This window comes from Mastomys coucha, unplaced genomic scaffold, assembly GCF_008632895.1.
Source record: "Mastomys coucha isolate ucsf_1 unplaced genomic scaffold, UCSF_Mcou_1 pScaffold3, whole genome shotgun sequence".
NCBI lineage: Eukaryota > Metazoa > Chordata > Mammalia > Rodentia > Muridae > Mastomys > Mastomys coucha.
Genome location: NW_022196909.1, coordinates 61048944 through 61067793, shown reverse-complemented (window position 1 = coordinate 61067793; position 18850 = coordinate 61048944). Strand labels below are relative to the sequence as shown.

At 44.3% G+C, this 18850-nt stretch overlaps 3 protein-coding genes across 7 annotated transcripts in view; 1 reads left to right on the top strand and 2 right to left on the bottom strand.

The window, feature by feature from the left end:
- Slc22a7 (solute carrier family 22 member 7) overlaps positions 1 to 1840 on the top strand; it is a 6462-nt gene extending 4622 nt beyond the window's left edge. The window contains exons 7-10 of one of the 2 annotated variants that reach the window (XM_031346550.1): positions 221 to 435; positions 546 to 654; positions 881 to 1087; positions 1515 to 1840. In XM_031346550.1, coding sequence (XP_031202410.1) covers positions 221 to 435; positions 546 to 654; positions 881 to 1087; positions 1515 to 1764 — 781 coding nt within the window. In that variant the 3' untranslated portion in view covers positions 1765 to 1840. Of the gene's footprint in view, positions 1 to 220; positions 436 to 545; positions 655 to 880; positions 1088 to 1507 lie in introns of both variants that reach the window. The other variant, XM_031346551.1, reaches the window with a different exon arrangement.
- A 456-nt stretch (positions 1841 to 2296) lies between these two features.
- On the bottom strand, positions 2297 to 5119 carry Crip3 (cysteine rich protein 3). The gene is made up of 8 exons (XM_031346552.1): positions 5024 to 5119; positions 4643 to 4737; positions 4187 to 4244; positions 3961 to 4092; positions 3189 to 3260; positions 2991 to 3085; positions 2849 to 2906; positions 2297 to 2698 (listed from the first exon to the last, which is right to left on the bottom strand). The coding sequence occupies exons 1-8, from the start codon at positions 5064 to 5066 to the stop codon at positions 2637 to 2639; spliced, it is 615 nt and encodes a 204-aa protein (XP_031202412.1). The 5' UTR covers positions 5067 to 5119; the 3' UTR covers positions 2297 to 2636.
- A 1930-nt stretch (positions 5120 to 7049) lies between these two features.
- The window catches only part of Znf318 (zinc finger protein 318), a 44221-nt gene continuing 32420 nt past the window's right edge, over positions 7050 to 18850 (bottom strand). The window contains exons 8-9 of one of the 4 annotated variants that reach the window (XR_004112161.1): positions 13136 to 13357; positions 7050 to 7153 (exon numbers count right to left, since the gene is read on the bottom strand). Coding sequence is in view for 2 of the 4 variants with exons in the window: in XM_031346549.1 (XP_031202409.1) it covers positions 13235 to 13357 (123 nt within the window). In the remaining 2 variants the exon portion in view is untranslated. Of the gene's footprint in view, positions 7154 to 12845; positions 13358 to 18850 lie in introns of those variants that run through there. The other 3 variants (XM_031346549.1, XM_031346547.1, XR_004112160.1) reach the window with 3 other exon arrangements.

The window sequence follows — 18850 nt, the reverse complement described above, 5'->3', positions numbered from 1 at the left end:
TTTTTTTTTTTGTGAAACGAATGGACTGCTGTTAGTACCCATGTCACTGGGTTGCTATTAAGATCGGGGTAAAGGCACTTTGGCCACTGGTACCTACTTGGGGATTATGGGTATCTGGGGGCGGGGGGGGGGTGATCTTAGGTTGCAGTCTCTGAGGAGCCAAGTGACAGGAGAGGCAGGGCAGGAGAGGGCTCTTGAGGGGCTCTGCGACTCTGTTCAGGTTTGGAGTCAATTTTTCCTACTACGGCCTGATTCTGGACGTGTCCGGGCTGGGGCTGAACGTGTACCAGACGCAGCTGCTGATAGGGGCTGTGGAGCTGCCTTCCAAAATTTTGGTCTACTTCCTTGTGCGTCACGTGGGACGCCGGCTCACCGAGGCTGGAATGCTGCTAGGCACTGCTTTGACCTTCGGCATCAGCCTGCTGGTATCTTCAGGTAAGTCATGCCTGGCGGTTCGGTTCGGCTCTGCCCTCTGTGGTGACTCTGCCTCGCATCTAGGGGGCTCCTGGTGGCATCCGTTCACTGAAGAATCCCTTTCCCTCCAGACAGCAAGTCCTGGCTCACTGCTCTGGTGATGACGGGGAAAGCTTTTTCTGAATCTGCCTTTACTACAGCCTACCTGTTCACGGCCGAGTTGTACCCTACTGTGCTCAGGTAAGTCAGGGACCCAGGCCACTGGCCTGCCTTCACCTAGGCGGCTGTGTGTAATTACACCCAGCCCAGCCATTCTTTAGCCACAGCCAGATGCATTGTGGTTGTTTGCTCAGATCTTGGACTGCATAGAGAATTTTATCTTCTGTACTGGGAAGCCAGTCTTTGGGGTTGCCCGCACCAGAGGGGAGCCTCGTAATGGATGGCCCCTCCACCCTTTCCTGAACAGGCAGACAGGATTGGGACTCTCCGCGCTCATGGGTAGGCTCGGGGCCTCTCTGGCCCCACTGGCGGCCTTGCTGGATGGAGTGTGGCTGTTACTCCCCAGACTTGCTTATGGGGGGCTTGCCCTCCTGGCTGCCTGCACTGTACTCCTGCTGCCTGAGACGAAGAAGGCACAGCTGCCAGAGACCATCCAGGATGTGGAAAGAAAGAGGTATGTGTAGTTGTGTGTGTGTGTGGGTGGGTGGGTGTATTTGTGCGTGGTATTTGTGGATTCAAATGCCTAAGCCCTCGACACTGAGGTAACAAAGGGGAAGGCAGTTGCAGAACTACACTTGGTATCTGTACATATATGTGTACACAGGTGAGTGTTTCAGGATGGAATGTATACATTGTTTATATAAAATCAAACCTGAGTCTGTCCATACCTTTATGTAGCCACAAATGCTCAAAACCGAGATGCACATGTGCACACTGAGCTATGCTTATACACCAAGAAATTGTCCAGACAAGTGACTTGTGGGAGTGTGTGTGCTTATATTTGAGGAGCGGGGACAGCCCTGAGACAGTTCTTATAAGTTCTAGGACTCACCCCTGACCATGTTCCTGACACCTTCCTTATTGTCCTGTCTAGTACTCAGGAGGAAGATACACAGGTCCAGGGACCTGAGTTGGACTAGGGAAAGCTCTCCAAGGAGCTGGAAACAGAAGGCAGGCTCTTGTGACTGGAACATCAAATTCCTCTGCCTAAGGATGGAGCTGCTACTGGTACCATCTGCCTGTGTTTATCCAGTCTCCAACAACAAGACAACTTCTCACAGCAATGGGCTGCTGGGGATTCTGGGTACCTCTCTCATGGCAGCAGCGGGGGTGGGGTGGGGACTTCTGTAAATAAAGATAGATGCTTGTGGGTTGGAGGAGATCCTCAGATGGGAAGCCTCAGCTCTGATTCCAGCTTTGCCACTGTTCATCCCCCAAGTGGATAGTGAAACCTCCTAGTAGACAGGACCTGTTGTCATGCTCAGACTCAACAAGGTCATCCTAGCAATGTTGCTAAAGCACAGTCCTATGATTATTTCTAATACTCATGAGTCTGGTGGGTGTGCTGTCTACAGTGCAAGGCTAGGACCTGCCCAATTTCAGGGCTAGGGGACCAATAGATAGATTTTCTTGTTGCCAGGACTACCTCTGAAGTAGCAGACTTGTACCTCCCCCCATATCACTGTCTAGGCTTCAAACCTAAAGAAAGTGGGTGGTGGCGCACACCTTTAATTCCAGCATTTGGGAGGCAGAGGAAGGTAGATCTGGAGTTCGAGCCCAGCCCTGTCTATAAAGCAGTTCTAGGACAGTCAGGACTGCACAAACAAACCTGTCTAGAAAAAAACAAAACAAAAGTCACAAAACAGAACAAAACAAAAAATAATTGAAGGTATGGGAATCAGTCAACATTTTATTAGAGAAGCCATAGAACTCAATGACCTTTATGAATATACTTTGAAGCTCAAGCAGTTAGGAGAAGGAACTGGGAACCCAGACGACCACCATTCTAAGTGTGTGTGGGGGGGGGAGGGGGAATAACAAGATAGGAATGGGGAAACAAAGAACTGGCAGACAGTCTGGACTCAGATCTACCACGGAGCCTAGGCCCAAGCCCCCAGGATTTCACCTTCTTCCTCCCGAAAGGACTAGAGAATTCCAGAGCTTCCAATAGACCGTGGAGATGGTGGGAAGCCTGAGTTAGGTTAATCACTCCTGTGAATAGCTCATTTGGATCTTATGTCCACTGGGTCATAGATGTAGCAGCCCACATCGCCAATGTTCACACCTGAAGGAGAGAGCCCTGTCACTAAGGGCTTTGTTGGCAAGGGAGTCAGGTTGAGGTCTGAAGGGAGAGGGGAGGGTCCTAGATGTCTGACCACAAGGGAAGTTGTCCACACATTCTCATAGGCCCAGTGTCTGGGGTCAGGTTGCCTACCTTTGGGGCCAAACAAGTACCCATAGCAGGGAATATGGCAGTAAGGCATGCCGTCATGCTGGAACATAGAAAGAGAATCTTCTCAGCTCTCTCCCCACTCCTCAACCCCTTCTTCTCAGCATAATCTTCTTGCCCTGCTCACCTCCGCGTGACTCCCAGCAGTCAGGGTCTTCCTGCAACGCTGGCACCTCAGGCAGGGCCGGTGCCAATTTCTGCCCAAAGCCATCACCTTCTCAGCTGTTGGTGGAACAGTGGTAGTTCTTCCATTCTAGGAGCAGGGCAGGGAATCACCTCCCTACCCTCTTCAGTGTTCCTCTGCAAGCTTTCTGTTGTCACTTACCAAAATAAACAGGATCCCCACATCCAGGGCACAGTGAAGTCTCACCAGTGAATGTCTTCAAGTAGGGAGGGCCTTTAATAGGAAGAGGCTCCAGATAGGGCTGTGGTGGGGGCCAGGCCCTAGGCAGGGCCCTTTAGCCCCCGCCTGTATATGACACTGTCCTTTCCCCAAACCCATTCATCCCTGCTCCTACTCCCCTACTCCAGGCAACCGTGACCCCTGCACATAGTCCTATCTGACTCATCCCACTCAATGCATCAGCTTCACTAGGGATCACTTGCTTCCTCATCCTCCTCCAAGGGCCTCAGGAGCCCACCAGATCAATGGCTCAGTGCTGGTAGTAACTCAAGCATTGGGAAACCTGAGCTGATACAGGAGCTGGCCAGGGCAGCGGTGTCAGGTGTTGAGGAGCATGGTGTCACTGCCCACTACCAGAGTATGAGGAAGGGACAGGCACTAGAGAAGAATCTGAGGACTTGGCCCCATCCTAAGGAGCCATCACTTTAGGTCTTCCCTTCTATGCCCTGGCTGGAGGAAGGGCCCGATTTCCAGGCCAGCCTTGCTTCTGTTTAGTGGTCATTTGTTTTCTCTGGGCATCTCTTGTAAAGTGAGGGTGATCAAGCTATCTTGTCCAAGTTACCTTTGAAACTCAACTCACATGAGAGCAGAAAAACAGGGCCAGCAACAGGACTGCCAAGAGCAGTCACAGTGTCTGCTGCAGCCTGAGGAAGGGTCAGAAGGAGAACAACTACTAATGCCTCCCTTCACTTACTTTTCTTGGCCCGGGGGAGGCCAGTCCTTGGCCTGGGGGTGCTAAAGTTGCTGGGGCTTAGGGAAATGCTGCTGGCAGGAGGAGGAGTTGGGGGACTGTAGAGATAGCAGCCCACACTACCAATGTTGACCCCTGCAGAGAGAAGACCCAATAATGGAGGTCAGGCTCTAGTTCCTAGCCACAGGGAGAGACTGTGGCCCCTGGCCCCTTCTAGGCTGGAACTTACCTCTAGGTCCAAAGAGAGCCCCATAGCAAGGCTTGTGGCAGTATGGCCTCCCGTTGTGCTGGGCACAAGCACAGGCAGAGGGAAGGGTCACTCGGGGCCAAAGGGACATGCATGCCTGTACAGGCCTTCTCAATACAGGCTGTCAGGTGCATATGCGCACTGCAACTAGTCTGATGGATCCGGTAGGGGTGGGTGATAGGTTAGCATGTCAGAATTGCCCTTGTGGTCTAGGGGTTGAAGGTACAGGTGGGAGGCAGAGCAGCTGCTTACCCCTCCCTCAGAACCATGGGTCAGCAGCAGCCCTGAGCCTGCCAAATTCTGGCTCATATGAGGTTCAATGGGTGGATCGCCCTGAGCTTGTTTGCTGAGGTTGCCTTTGGCAGGTTTCCAAGGCTGAAATTGGGGTCTGTAGGGGTAGGAGTGTGACAGAGGGCTCTCACCCTGGTCAGGCCTCACCTCTGCATGCCCGCCAGGGGACAAGATGCTGTGACAGTGCTCACATTTCAGGCAGAAACGGTGCCAGTTCTTGCCTAAGGAGCTCACTTTCTCAGCTGTGGGAAACAAGGTGGATCCGGGCTGCAAGGAGTCCAACCCAGCACTAGACCCTCCTTTTGCCCTTTTGGTCTTCAGGGGAAATCCACCCAGCCAGCCTTGCTCCCTGGAGACGATGAATATTGTCTCCAGGAAGAAGCTCCATCCCACCCGTGCCTCTTGCCTTGGGCTCTTGGAGGTGTGGCAGGCACTGCGTTTTCAAGCACACACACAAACACACACTCAATGATACAGGGGGCCCGGGGGCTCACGCTTGTCTTTACTCCTCCTAGGTCCCAGCCTCACCAAAGTAAACGGGTTGCTGGCAACGCGGACAAGTCCAGCTCATGGTTCTTCATGAGACAGCTTAGCCCAAGCAGCAACTATAGGCGCCTGCAGGTATGTCCCGCCCCTCCGCCAGCCCCGCCCACTATTCAGCGTTGAGCCCATCTAGTTGTGGCTGCTCATTGGGCACAAAAAACTTAGAACTGAGGGACTGAGGAGACTTATCAACTTACTTTAAAGAACTTCAAAGTGACTTGTGAGGGAAGGAGCCCTGAGTTTAATGGCATTTCTGGTCAGTGAGAAGCAAGAAAGGCACAGGCAGGCATTCTTTAGCTCCTCCTTAGTGGAGGAGGGCCAGAGCAAGGGAATGTGAAGTCCATCTTTGCTAAACCATATTTTTTGTTTATACTGGAAGTAGTAACATGGTAACAGTCTCCATGGCACAGGGTTGTAATGAGAATTGGACAGGTTAATCTCAACAGTGCCTGGCACATAACTGTTGTGCAAGCAACATGAAGAGTAAAAATGTTGTGGAGTCACTGATGACCACACCAGAATGTGATGGATAGTTCCGATCCAGTGGTCACACAGATGGCTCCGGGTAAACTAAATGGGTCACAGAACAAAACCCAAACCTGAAAATGATGAACCTGGGAAGGGACAGTGGGACCCAGGTGATGGTGCTGAAAGAGAGATAGGAGGTGGTGTGCAGAATGGCAGAAATCAGACTACATTACAGAGTGAAGGTGTGAAATTGACAAGTAACAAAATTAATTTAAAAGTGAAAACCCCCTTAAAAACCACTACTCCCAAATCACTGATAGAATAAATTTAGGTTGTAGAATGCATTTTAACTTTTAAAGCAGACTTTATTATAAATATTAACTTTTTACCAATTATGCAGTTATTCAGATGAGATTTTTAAAAAGATGTCTTTTTAAAAAAAGACTTATTTATCTTATGTATGTGTGTACACTGTAGTTGTACAGATGGTTGTGAGCCTTCATGTGGCTGTTGGGAATTGAATTTTTTTTTAGGACCTTTGCTCGCTCCAGTGGGCCCAAAAGATGTCTTAAAAAATGTGTTTTGCTTGCATGTATGTTGGTGCACTGTGTGCATGCAGTGTCCACTGAGACCAGAAGGGGGTGTGGGATCCTCTGGAAATGGAGCTACAAGGGTTTGTGACATCATCTTTTAAGTGCTGAGCCTTCACTCCAGTCCCACTCAGATAGAAAAAAAAAAAAAAAGATTCATAAAAGTAGTGTAAATAAAAACACACACAGCTAAAGGAGGGAGAGTAGTCTCACTTAACAAGCCTACTATGCGATCTTGAGAACCTGTTTCTTTGCAGTAACAATCCTGGCTATCATGGAACTTGCTTTGTTCAAGATCACAGTGATCCATGTGCCTCTGCCTCCTGAGCACAGGGATTAAAGGCCTGCACCACTCCACTTGGCCTGTGACTACATTTCAAAGTCAAAGGAGAAGACTTGAAGAGACACTGACTGGACCCCTTCATCCCCAACACACAGCCCAAAACCAGATGTGGTGATATATTTGTATAATCCCAGTCCTTGGAAGGTAGAAGCAGGATTGGGAGTTCTAGGCCATCCTCAGCTACAGATGAGTCCAAGGCTAGACTGGGCTCTATGAGATCCTATACCAAAAAAACCCAAACCAAAACAAACAAAATTCCAGCAACCAAAAGCAAAGCAAAGCAATGTAGCAGTATCTCAAAGAACACTTAAAAGTTCTTAATTCATCATCATTAGTCATTAGGGAAACATAAATCAGGACCACAACGGGGGACTGGCTTACAACCCACTACACAGATGGTTGTTACTATGTTGGCAAAGACATGGCTAAATTGGATCCTTATACACTGTTGGTGATGATGTAAAATGGTGAAACCATGTCTGAAAACAAAGAGGTAAATAGTGTTACCATTATCAGCACCTAATTCCACTGTAGCTGTGATCAAAGAGAAATGAAATACATGTTCCAGGCACGGCTGACGTTCTCTTTGAGGACTGCGGTTTGATTCCCAGCACCCACATGGTTAACCATCTGCTAACTTCAGTTCCAAGGGATCCATCCCATGCCCTGTCTGGCCTCCAGGAGCAGCAGCCTGGAAGAGGTGCACAGACATATCTGCAGGCAAAACACACATAGACATCTGTATAAGTCCTAAAAGAAGAGAATATGCCCACCACTAAAACCATTTTTTCTTTTAATTTTTGTAGCTGACAAGCACACAGAAATGTGTTTGACAGAGAGTATACGGTCAATGTAAAGTTCCCCAGCTCTCTCTTAGTGGATGCAAGTTCACTGAGCTGTGCAGTCTTTGGGTCTGGTGGAGTTTGTTGTTTATTTTTGGTAACTTTTTTGTTTGTTTTTTTTCAAGACAGGGTTTCTCTGTGTAGCTCTGGCTGTCCTGGAACTCACTCTGTAGACCAGGGTGGCCTCAAACTCAGAAATCCACCTGCCTCTGCCTCCCAAGTGCTGGGATTAGAGGCGTGCGCCACCACTGCCCGGACATTTTTGGTAACTTTTAAAATAATAAAAATTTAAATATTTTAGAAAGAACTATGTTCACATAAAAATTTACATTTGAATGTTCAAATCCAAACTAGTTGTAATAGGGAAAACCTCTAAAGTCCATTAACTGATAAATGGATCAATAGCATGCGGTATTTATATGTGCTAGCTAGTTTGTGTCAACTTGACACAAAACTCGGACTACCTGGGCAGATGGAACTTAAATGAAGAACTGCCTCTACTAGAGTCTCGTGTACGCATGCCAGTGGGATGCTTTTATCATTACTGATTGACATGGGAGGGCCTGGTCTACCTTGGGTGGTGGCGCCCTTGGGTAGGTGTCCTGAAGGAGTAAGAAAGCAGGCTGAGAAGCCATGGAAAACAAGCTACTCAGTAGCAGTCTTCTGTGCTTCTGCCTGAGGTGCTGCCCTCATCTCCCTTCCCTCCTCCTGTTCTTTTTGGTCATGGGCTTTATCACAGCAACAGAAAGCAAACTAGAAGCCAGGCAGTGGTGGCGCACGCCTTTAATCCCAGCACTTGGGAGGCAGAGACAGGTGGATTTCTGAGTTCGAAGCCAGCCTGGTCTACAGAGTGAGCTCCAGGACAGCCAGGGTTATACAGAGAAACCCTGTCTCGAAAAAACAAAAACAAAAACAAAAACAAAAAAAGCAAGCAAACTAGAGCAGTATCCACAGCATAGAGAATTAGTCAGTGGTAAGAAGGCATGCAGGTCTAATGCATGCTACAGCATGTGAGCCATAAGAACAGCAACAGAGGCATGCTTCTATTCGTACCTCCTTACCAGTTCCTGCCTGACCTCAGCTCCTCTCCCTCCAAGTGTCCACATATCCAAGTGTCACCAGGCTATGAACACTAGGGACTCACTCTCCTATAGCACCACCCTCTGCTGGAGGGTGGACTGAGCCCTACCCCAAACAGCTGAACCTGAATGATTAAATAATAAAAGGGCAAATGGAGCCTCATGCATAGTCTTAATCAGAAATTACATTATATTCTAGAAGTAAAATAGGCCCGCCAACTTCCTGTTCACACCCCTCCACACAACTAAATTTAAGCTGTCCATCCCTTAGTCAGTGAACTTCCTCAGGACCAGAGCAGCATTTCCAGTGCCCTGTTCGATATCTTCCACCTAATGCTCAATAAAGAATGTATGTTGATGAATGAAAGCAGAACACTACACCCAAGTTCCCTGGGTGTAAATGCTGGCACTACTGGAAGAGATGAAGAGAAAGGGGAACAGGACGACTCAGGACAAGAAAGGCCACAGAGCGAGGGAAGGTCAGCTGCCTAGGTCAAGGTCTTTTTCCTTTTCTGTTTCTTTTCCTTTTTTTCTTTTTGGCAGCACTTGGGAATGAATTCGGAGATTGAACATGCTAGGCAAATGCTCTCCCAATGACTTATATTCCCAACTATGTAGCTAATTTCTTACAACATATGGTTATCAACATGTAAGATGCAAGACTATGAATAAACTAAGCCCGATTACAAATACCAAGTAACTACCCTGGGTTGTGGTGGCACACACCTTTTTTTGGTTGTGTTTTGTTTTGTTTTGTTTTGTAGACAGGGTTTCTCTGTGTAACAGAGCCCTGACTGTCCTGGACTTGCTTACATACAGCAGGCTGGCCTTGAATTCAGAAATCTTCCTGCCTCTGCGTCCTGAGAACTGGCATGTGCCACAACACAATTTTAATCTCAGCACATTTGGAAGGCAGATCTCCTAGTTCAAGGCTAGTCTGGTCTACAGAGCAAGTTCTAGGACAGCCAGGGCTATACAGAGGAACCATGTCTTGAAAAATAAAACAAACCAAAAAAACCAAACAAACAAAATAATCAGGTAACTAATTTTAAAAAACCTGAAAATTTGCTTTGGCAGCAAACCATTCCTACTATTTACAGTCATTCACAAGACCAACAAATTAAGCTTAATTAACATTTTAGCACCAATTATGTGTCTCATTAGCTATGTGGCAAATGAGAGAATGTGGGAAAATGTGGTGCAAAGTATAAAAACTACAGAGCTGCTGCACATGTGTGTCACTGTTCTTTTTGTTTGTTTGTTTTTGTTTTTGTTTTTCAAGACAGGGTTTCTCTGTATAGCCCTGGCTGTCCTGGAACTCACTCTGTAGACCAGGCTGGACTCGAGCTCAGAAATCTGCCTGCCTCTGCCTCCCAGGTGCTGGGATTAAAGGCATGTGCCACTACCTCCCAGCCTCACTGTTCTTATGAATTTGACTAGCTTTGCAGGCAGTTTGATTACGATTATAACCTACTAATTTTATGTCTCTCTAGACTTGCTCACATATGACCACATGCTTGTGACTTCTAAGGCAATGCCAAGAACTCTGAGCTAGACATCTGGTAAGCGCCTATAAACCCCTCATTCAAAAGGCTCATCAGGCAGAAGAATGGCAAATCGAGGTCAGTCTGGGCTACACAGGAGATCCTGCCCCAACATCAACAGCATGCCCCCTAAGCAAAACCAAAACAAAATGCCAACAAACTTTGTTCAAACAGCATGCACACACATATACGCAAACTTTCTAAAATTTTAACTGACCAGAGATCTGGGGAGATGGCTCAGCGGTTAAGGTCACTTGTTCTGGTAGACTCATGGGTTCAATTCCCAGCATCCACACAGCAGCCCACAACCATCAAGGGTACCTAATGTTCTCTTTTGACTTCTGTGGTACAAAGACATACATGCAAGCAAAACACTCATATTCGTGAATATTCAATAAATTAAAAAACAATTGACTAGAAAACTTTTGAAAGGAAAATAAGTCAGGTCTAGTAAGTTAATGAAAATTTACCTGGCCAGGCCAGGTGTTGGTGGCGCACGCCTTTGATCCCAGCACTTGGGAGGCAGAGGCAGGCGGATTTCTGAGTTTGAGGCCAGCCTTGTCTACAGAGTGAGTTTCAGGACAGCCAGAGCTATACAGAGAAACCCTGTCTCGAAAAAAACCAAAAAGAAAAAAAGAAAAAAAAAAAAGAAAAATTACCTGTTTTTTAAAACTCTTATTGCCAATATTACTTGTGTTTTCTCACTGTATTAGCTCTTAAACTAGAAAGCTCTACTTTTTATAGTTTATATTCATTAAAAAAAAAAAGAGGAGTAGAGAATGTCACGTAGTAATAGGATTCATGCCTAATGTGCACAAGGTACTGGGCTCCACCACATACACAGCACACACACATAGAAACACACCCCACAGACATAACACACAGATACATATATATATATATATATATCATAGACACATACACACAGACACAGCATGCACACACAGACACACCACACACACACACATACACACACAGTCATACCATACACATACATACACACACATACATAGTCATAGCACACACACACACAGACACACACAAATACACACACATACCACACACACATGCATACACCCACACACACAGACACACCATACACACACAGACACACACAGACATACCACACATACAGATACACCACACATACACAGACACACACATACATACACACACACAGACACCCCATACACACACAGACACACACAGACATACCACACATACACAGACACACCACACATACACACACATACATACACACACACAGACACACCATACACACACATACCACAGACACACAGACATACCACACACACACACAGACATACACAGTCATAGCACACACACACAGACACACCGCACACACACAGACACACACAACAGAGATGTAGGGAGCAAGGGAAGAGACAGACTGAGAACTGCTGACTGACTGAGCCTGCTGTCTTACAAACATCAGTCCCTAACTTGTAGAGGGTTGAGTGCGTGCTTGATCCCATTATCATCTTTCTCTTGTTTTCCAGCACCAGCTCACCCTTACAAGCTTTTGTTTTGTTTTGGTTTCATTTTGGTTTTGGAGACAGGGTTTCCCTTTGTCCATCTGGCTGTCCTGGACCTCAGTCTGTATACAGGTTGGCCTCAAACTCAGAGATCTACCTGCCTCTCCCTCCCGAGTGCTGGGATTAAAGGCATGTGCCACCACTGCCCAGGTACCATTTATCATTTTCATATATGTGGATCCCAGCCCATTAAATAAAAACCTAATGGGAAAGCATTATTCAGAAATGTTCTTGCTCCCTTGGCCTTCTGCAGCCATGGAGTCCAGATACTACCGGAGAACTAAGGTGTAGCAGCCAATGAGCTGGCATGTACCAAGAATCACAATCCAAAATGAGGGGTAGGGACCAAAACACTTGACTGTCACTGGGAAGTAGAATGTAGCAGGTGATGGAGAAAGTGGTGATAAAGTGGTGGCCATTGTGGCCCCAGGTTGTATTCCACTGGCTACCAGCAGGCCATATTTTAGAAACTTCTCCAAAGCAAAAGGCCCTGAGATACTTATCATCTTAGGGCTTCAGTTCTCCATGTTCTTTTTAGGTTAATGTTTATAGTATGGTAAGTATTTCTGAAAGTTAATAAACACATAGAATTGGACAGTAAACGACATATCAAGGACTCTAAAAGGGCCCGGATCTACAAATCAGCAGCAAAATTGGGCTAAAAGTTTTCTGGATAGTTCAGTGATCACGGGTGTTTGCAGGGTTCTGGTTGTCCTTCCCGCCATGGTACTCAGCCTACGTATCTAAGGCAAGCTTATAGAAGCTCCATCTGAGCAGAGTAAGGAGTTTCCATACCCTGTACAATAATAACTGTAAGAACACTTGTGTTCCCTGTGTGCCAACCATACCTTCTTCCAGTCTCCATAGGCCTGTGTCCATGAGGTTAATTCCCACCACCTCTCGTTTGAAACAGGATCTCACTATGTAGCCCTGGCTGGCCTAGAACTAATTATATAGACTGGGGGGCCTCTCCCCGAGTGCTTGGATTAAAGGAATATCCTACCATACCCGGCTTAGCACTTTTTTTAAAAAAAAAAGATTTATTTTATATGTGAGTACATTATAGCTGTCTTCATACACACCAGAAGAGGGTTTGGATCCCATTACAGATGGTTGTAAGCTACCATGTGGCTGCTGGGAATTGAACTCAGGACCTCTGGAAGAGCAGTCAGTGCTCTTAACCACTGAGCCATCTCTCCAGCCCCCCAGCTTAGCACTTTTAAACATCTTCTTTGCGGCTATCCCTCATTCTTGAGCCCCCTCTGCCCATTTGTATCACATGTACCTTTATTTTTACATAAACTAGAAAGGGATGCTAGAACCAAGGCAGATTCCACCTGAAGATACTGGGACTCATGGTCCAGAAAGAACAGGAAAGCCTGAAGTCCAGTTTTCTTATAACTACATTTATTTATTAATGCACATGCCATGGTACATATAGAAGTCAGAAGACAACCTGTAGGGATTGGTTCTGTCTTTCCACTATGTGGATCCAAGGGATCAAACTCAGGGCATCAGGCTTGGCAGGAAGTGTTTTTGCTAAAAACATCTTACCGGTTCCCACAATTTTAACATCAGAAGTGGAGTTTAGTAATTTAGTCAGTGTTAGATAAGGTGTCTTTTCTTAGCTTGCTCTTCCTCTAGATATAAGGACACAACACACATATTTACTCACCTAATCACTGGTTCCTGGTAGCTAAAATGAAAGGGCTTTCTCCATATACTTGCGAACAGCCAGACCCACCTTCTGTAAGTCAGGCCTAAGGGGGACTGTCTACTGGCCACAAGGACGTACATTATTTCCATAATCTCTGTGGTTTCTATCCCTGCATTCCTGGAGCAGAAATGTCTGCTTCAGTCCTTCCTTTTGAAAATGTGAAGACTTCTGGAACTGTCCCTGGAAAGGAAATGAGATAGAACAGTGAGAGGCAGTAACAACGTGATCGTAATGATTGTAATGTAGGCAGGTACAGGAAAGCTGAATAAAATCTTAACAGAGAGTTAGAGGAAAAATGCAATAATTCAACATGGCTTCTATGTTTTTGCTTTCTCTACATTCTTTATTTTTTAGATTTATTTATTTTACATATGTGAGTACACTGTCACTGTCTTCAGACACTCCAGAAGAGGGCATCAGATCCCATTATAGAATGTTGCATTACAAATGGTTGAGTCACTGTGATTGCTGTAAATTGAACTCAGGACCTCTGGAAGAACAGTCTTAACTGATGAGCCATTTCTCCAGCCCATATTTAAAGGATTTTTAAATGTTTTATGTGTGTTTGTGTGTGTGTGTGTGTGTGTGTGTGTAGGTGTGGGGATGCACATGAGTGAGGGTACCCAGAGAAACCGCAAGAGGGCATCAGATCTGCAGAAGCTGGAGTTACAGGTAGCCATGAGCAGCCTGATGTGCATGCTGGGAACTAACCAATACATGCTCCTATCCTCTGAACAGTCTCTAACCCTTCCTTACATTCACTATCTTTTGTTCTTTCATTATATAATTGTTTCTATTTTTTTCCTACTCATCCATTCACTTACCTTAAACATACTTATTTTCTGCAAAACTCCTTAATTTTGTGTGTGTGTGTGTGTGTGTGTGTGTGTGTGTGTGTGTGTGTGTGTGTGGTGTGTTATGTAGGTACAAACATGTGGAAATCAGAGGACAACTTATAGGAGTTAGTTCTTTTCTTCTACCATATGGGTAGGATTGAACTCCGGTCATCAGACTTGGCAGTGAGTACCTTTACCTGCTGAGCCATCTCACCAACCCCAAACCTTTTTGTATTTATTGGCCTGGATCATTCATGAATGGAAGTAACAAAAGCCTGTAAAGCTTTAAGTCCTTACATGTAGATATGCATTATCTTCCATTCTATTGTCTGTAGCAACACCTTTAGTATCTGTTGTGGACCTGCATTAAAGTAAAGCATTGTGAAGACAAATGTCTTGATTTATAACATTTAATGTCCAAGTGTTTGTACATAAGTAGAATTTAAAAAATGGTTGGGGATTCTTAAAGAAGGTCTATTGCCCTGAGAACAGTGGCAGTAATTTATTAAGTCTTGGGGGAAAAAAATCAAGATCTATTTGTACTGATGGAAAGAAAACAAATGACAGAGATTAAACTCAGGGATGTACTACATAGGAAAGACACAGATTTGAAAAAAATGGTTTTTAGCACACAGGATTAAAAAAAAAAAACCCAGACCTATAATTCTTTTAGTACCAGACAACTCCAACATAATCTTGTCTTGTGTGTGTGTGAATACATACATGTATAAAGTATTTTTATATAAAAATGCATTTTCATTGTCAGAAAGTTGAAACACAGCAGACAATAAAAATAAAATTCTTTTTCCTCCTGAAAGATAATCTTTTATGTTTTTGTTTCTACCCATAAATGAAACAATTAGTTTTAGATTTGCTGAAATGTCAAGATGACGTTAGGACATAAACATTAATTACTCCTTCAACTAGATCACAGGAATTCTGGAGTCTGGCCAGCTGACACCAGCATGGTTATATGGCTGGAAGGAAAGGAGAAGCCAGTGGAAATTCAGAGTTCTCAAAATGCCTCAGGCCTTTCCTTAGCAGCTCTTAGCTTAGTCTACCTCCTTACATTTCAGTTTCTTTTTTCTAGGTGTAAGGGCAGTGTTCCCCACCACTCCAGAATGTTACTGTAAGAGGGGGCCACCTGCAAACTTGATCACATTAACTTCCACAGAGCTTTGTACAGAGAGAACCAGGACAGGAGAACAAAAAGACAGCTGACTTCTAGAACGCTAAGTGCCCAGCAGACACAGGCAGCAATTGAGTTTTAATCCACATACAAATTGCTAAGTATTAACAGTCAGTTACAAAAAATAGCTATTACCATACTGATTTTTTTCCAACATTTTTATTGAGATTTTCTATTTGCTAGGCAATTGTGCACAGAGTAGGAAAAGCACAGTAAGCAAAAAATAACTTCTCTTGTAGTGCAGTTAGTGGGCATGTATTAGCCAATAGACACGTAGAAATAAAATTATAATCATGTTAAATGCTTCTATGTAATATATACATTTATAGATATTTCCTTCCAAGTGTATATGGGTCAGGATAGCTGGATACTGTTTTTCTTTTTTTTTTTTTTTACAATTATAAACTCTAAAACTTGTACTATCCATGAGACTATTATTGTATATAGAATTAAAATTATGCAAGCAAGCCAGATATGTTGGCATATGCCTGTAATCCTGGCCCTTGGGAGGTAAAGGAAAGAAGTCTTTTGCAAATTTAGGTCTAGCCTTTTCTGCACAGGTAATTCTAGGCCAGTCTAGACTAGTGTGAGAAGCCATCTCAAAACAACAACAACAACAACAAAAACCATATCATACAAGATCAAAATGCAATTAAATAAACATAATTGCAAAATCAAATTCTACCTAGTTCCAACAGATCAATGGCTATATCTACAAAACACTCTTGCACCTAAGGCTCAGGGAACATGTGGAGAGGGAGCAGAAAGCATTGTTAAGAGCCAGAGGACCAGAGAGTTTGCTGTGAGATTGTGTCTCCTAGTAATGCCAGGAGGTACATGCATAAAGTCTCATCATCGTGACTACCTAAACATCAGCTGACCGAGGAAGATACCAACAGACACACCCACGAGGCTTTAACCTACACAAGGAACCCCAGGGAAGAACAGCCTGCTGAGAAATGGTCTTTTCCAGAGAAGAGCCCATCAACTGATTATCTAATATGAACAGAGCCCTGAAAACATACATACAAGTGACATTATATAGACTGGCTATAGTCAGATATATATATGTATATGTATATGTATATATATATATATATATATATATATATATATGCATGTAATAACAATTAAAGAAAAAGTGAGCCCTGAATTTGAAACAGAGCAAGGATATATAGGAGGGTTTGGAGTGAGAAAAGGGAAGGGAGAAATGTTTTAACTATAATCTTAAAAAGAAAGAAAAAAAGGACCACATAGGTGTTCATGCTACATTGGGCTAAATAGTCACTAATTATACAAATGTATGAAAAATGCAAACTTTAAATAAATATAAATGTACTTACAATCCCAAACCACCTCTATATTTATACATGTTCACCTAAATTGTCAATAAATGAGGACTTAGATTCTTATTGGATCTAGTACATAAGCCTTCATGAGGACATCCAGTTCTTTGAAATACGTGAAAATGAAACTCCCCCTCTTCTCTAACAGCTTCAGACTCTCCTGAACATCCTTTCACTTCCCCTCCCCATCCCCACACTCTGTAATTATTCTTGCATGTCTGTTTCCTTCAGTCCCCGAAGCTGACAACTGAATAAGACATATTTTTGTATGCTTTATTGACAAAAACCTTTTTTTTTTTTGCTTTTTTAGTTTTGAAAGATGAAATAGAATAGTTAAAGAGTACTTTACTATACTGCTCAGTAGTATTAGCAGAAAGATCACTAGAGTATTACAGGCTCTGTGGAACCAGTTATAAATAGGGAAAAAATGCCATTTACAGCAGGAAAAACGCATTCACAAAGCATAGGGGACTTTCAGGGAATAATTGAAAGGAACTGGGTGAAAGTAGGCATTTGTCCATATTAAACACTACTGTTAATCTCTTACTGCTGAAGTCATCCAGTAAAAACTGCTTAGGGGGAAGGGAACTAAAGAGATAGCTCAGCGGTTAAGAGTACTCTCTGCTACTCCAGACTATCTGGGCTCAATCCCCAGCCCCCACAGGGCAGTTCACACCTGTCTGTAATCCCAGGTCCGAGGCTTCTGACATGGTCACACAAACATACATGCAGGTAAAACACCAATGAACAGAAAGATAAATTAAGAAAAAAATTGTTCTTGACTTAAACATAATTCTATTGCAACAAAGCCTGTGTAAAAGACAGAGCCATTCCTTTTTTAAATCTTTTTTTTTTTTTTAAGATTTATTTTACTTATAGGAGTACAATGTAGCTGTATCCAGACACACCAGAAGTGGGCAGCAGATCTCATTACAGATGGTTGTGAGTTACCATGCCGGTGTTGGGTATTGAACTTGGGACCTCTGGAAGAGCAGTCAGTGCTCTTAACTGCTGAGCCATCTATCCAGCCCCATGACCAAACTTTTAGTACCATGGTAAGATAAACCTTTTAAATGTCCAAGTACCAGCTACTGGATAGAGTTCTGCACTTTCATGTGGCTTCTCCGGACAGACTCCAAAGCTAGATGCCACTTATCAAAGGACGATGGCAGCACTTCCTGCAAACTAGTGTCCTAAAAGCTGCTCCTTCTGCTGGTTTAGGGCAGAGTTGAAGAATGCCACTCCTTCAACTCTTAGAAGGGACTATTCCAGAGGAAATCCTAGATGTATACACAACTTTGGAATAAGCCCTGAAGCCATTCTGAAATTGTAAGGGAGAGTTAAGCTCAACGTTCTCTGTGGAGTTTTAGGCTCTAGCTGGCCTCCTTAGATATTGCCTTGTCCCTTCTTGCTCCTTTCAAGTAGCCCCTCCTAACCTAGAGGTTGAAGGAGGGGCTCCTAGCCTAGGGAGTGAAGTTAAGTCTAGGTGTGATTAATCCTTCTCCCCAAGAGAGAAGTGAACTGAGGCCTGAAAGTCAGTACAGACTAGCATTTAAATTTATTTTTCCTGAAATTCCCATAGATAACCTCCTATAACAAGAAAGGAGCAGTTTTCTGAAAAAGTGATCTCTTTTGAAACCCACTGGAATTTAAGCTTTTCTAAGAGCAATTTTTTGAATCACTCGGTTTCCAGGCCAAGAGTATACTCAACTCAAGCTTTAGTTTAAGAAGACCCGAGGAACAGTATGTAGACGTGCTTCCCACTTAAGTCTGATGACCCAAGTCCAGTCCCCAGAATCAACTCCTCAAAGCTGTCTTCTGACATCCATGTGCATGCGTTCTCTCACTCACACTCTCTCCCACTCCTACCAAGGTTACTCAGGAGTCTGTACATATTTGATTCTGAGATGAAGTAATAACCCTCATCTTTAAAGGAATAACGACAATATGCCAACTACAACACAATGATGTAAAGAAACTCATCGCAAACAAGGCAAAGCAAACGGCTGAGACACAGTCAAGGGTCTCGACTCTCATATCCACCATGCCTTTTCATAACAGAGGTCAGGACTTCCAAGTTGGAACTAATTACAACCTTAGGAAAACTAAATATTCTCACTAAATTCAATCTAGGTGTCCCATAGATAAGGAACCAGGACAGGAATCCTGTAGAAAGACTTGAAGGAATGCAGAGGAGCAGGCGGAGGCTGGCTCTGCTCAAGTCTCTGTTGAAGCACGTGACACACGTCTGACAAAGGAACAGCAGGAGGAAATTGAACAGTTTAGAAATCCTGAGGCCACT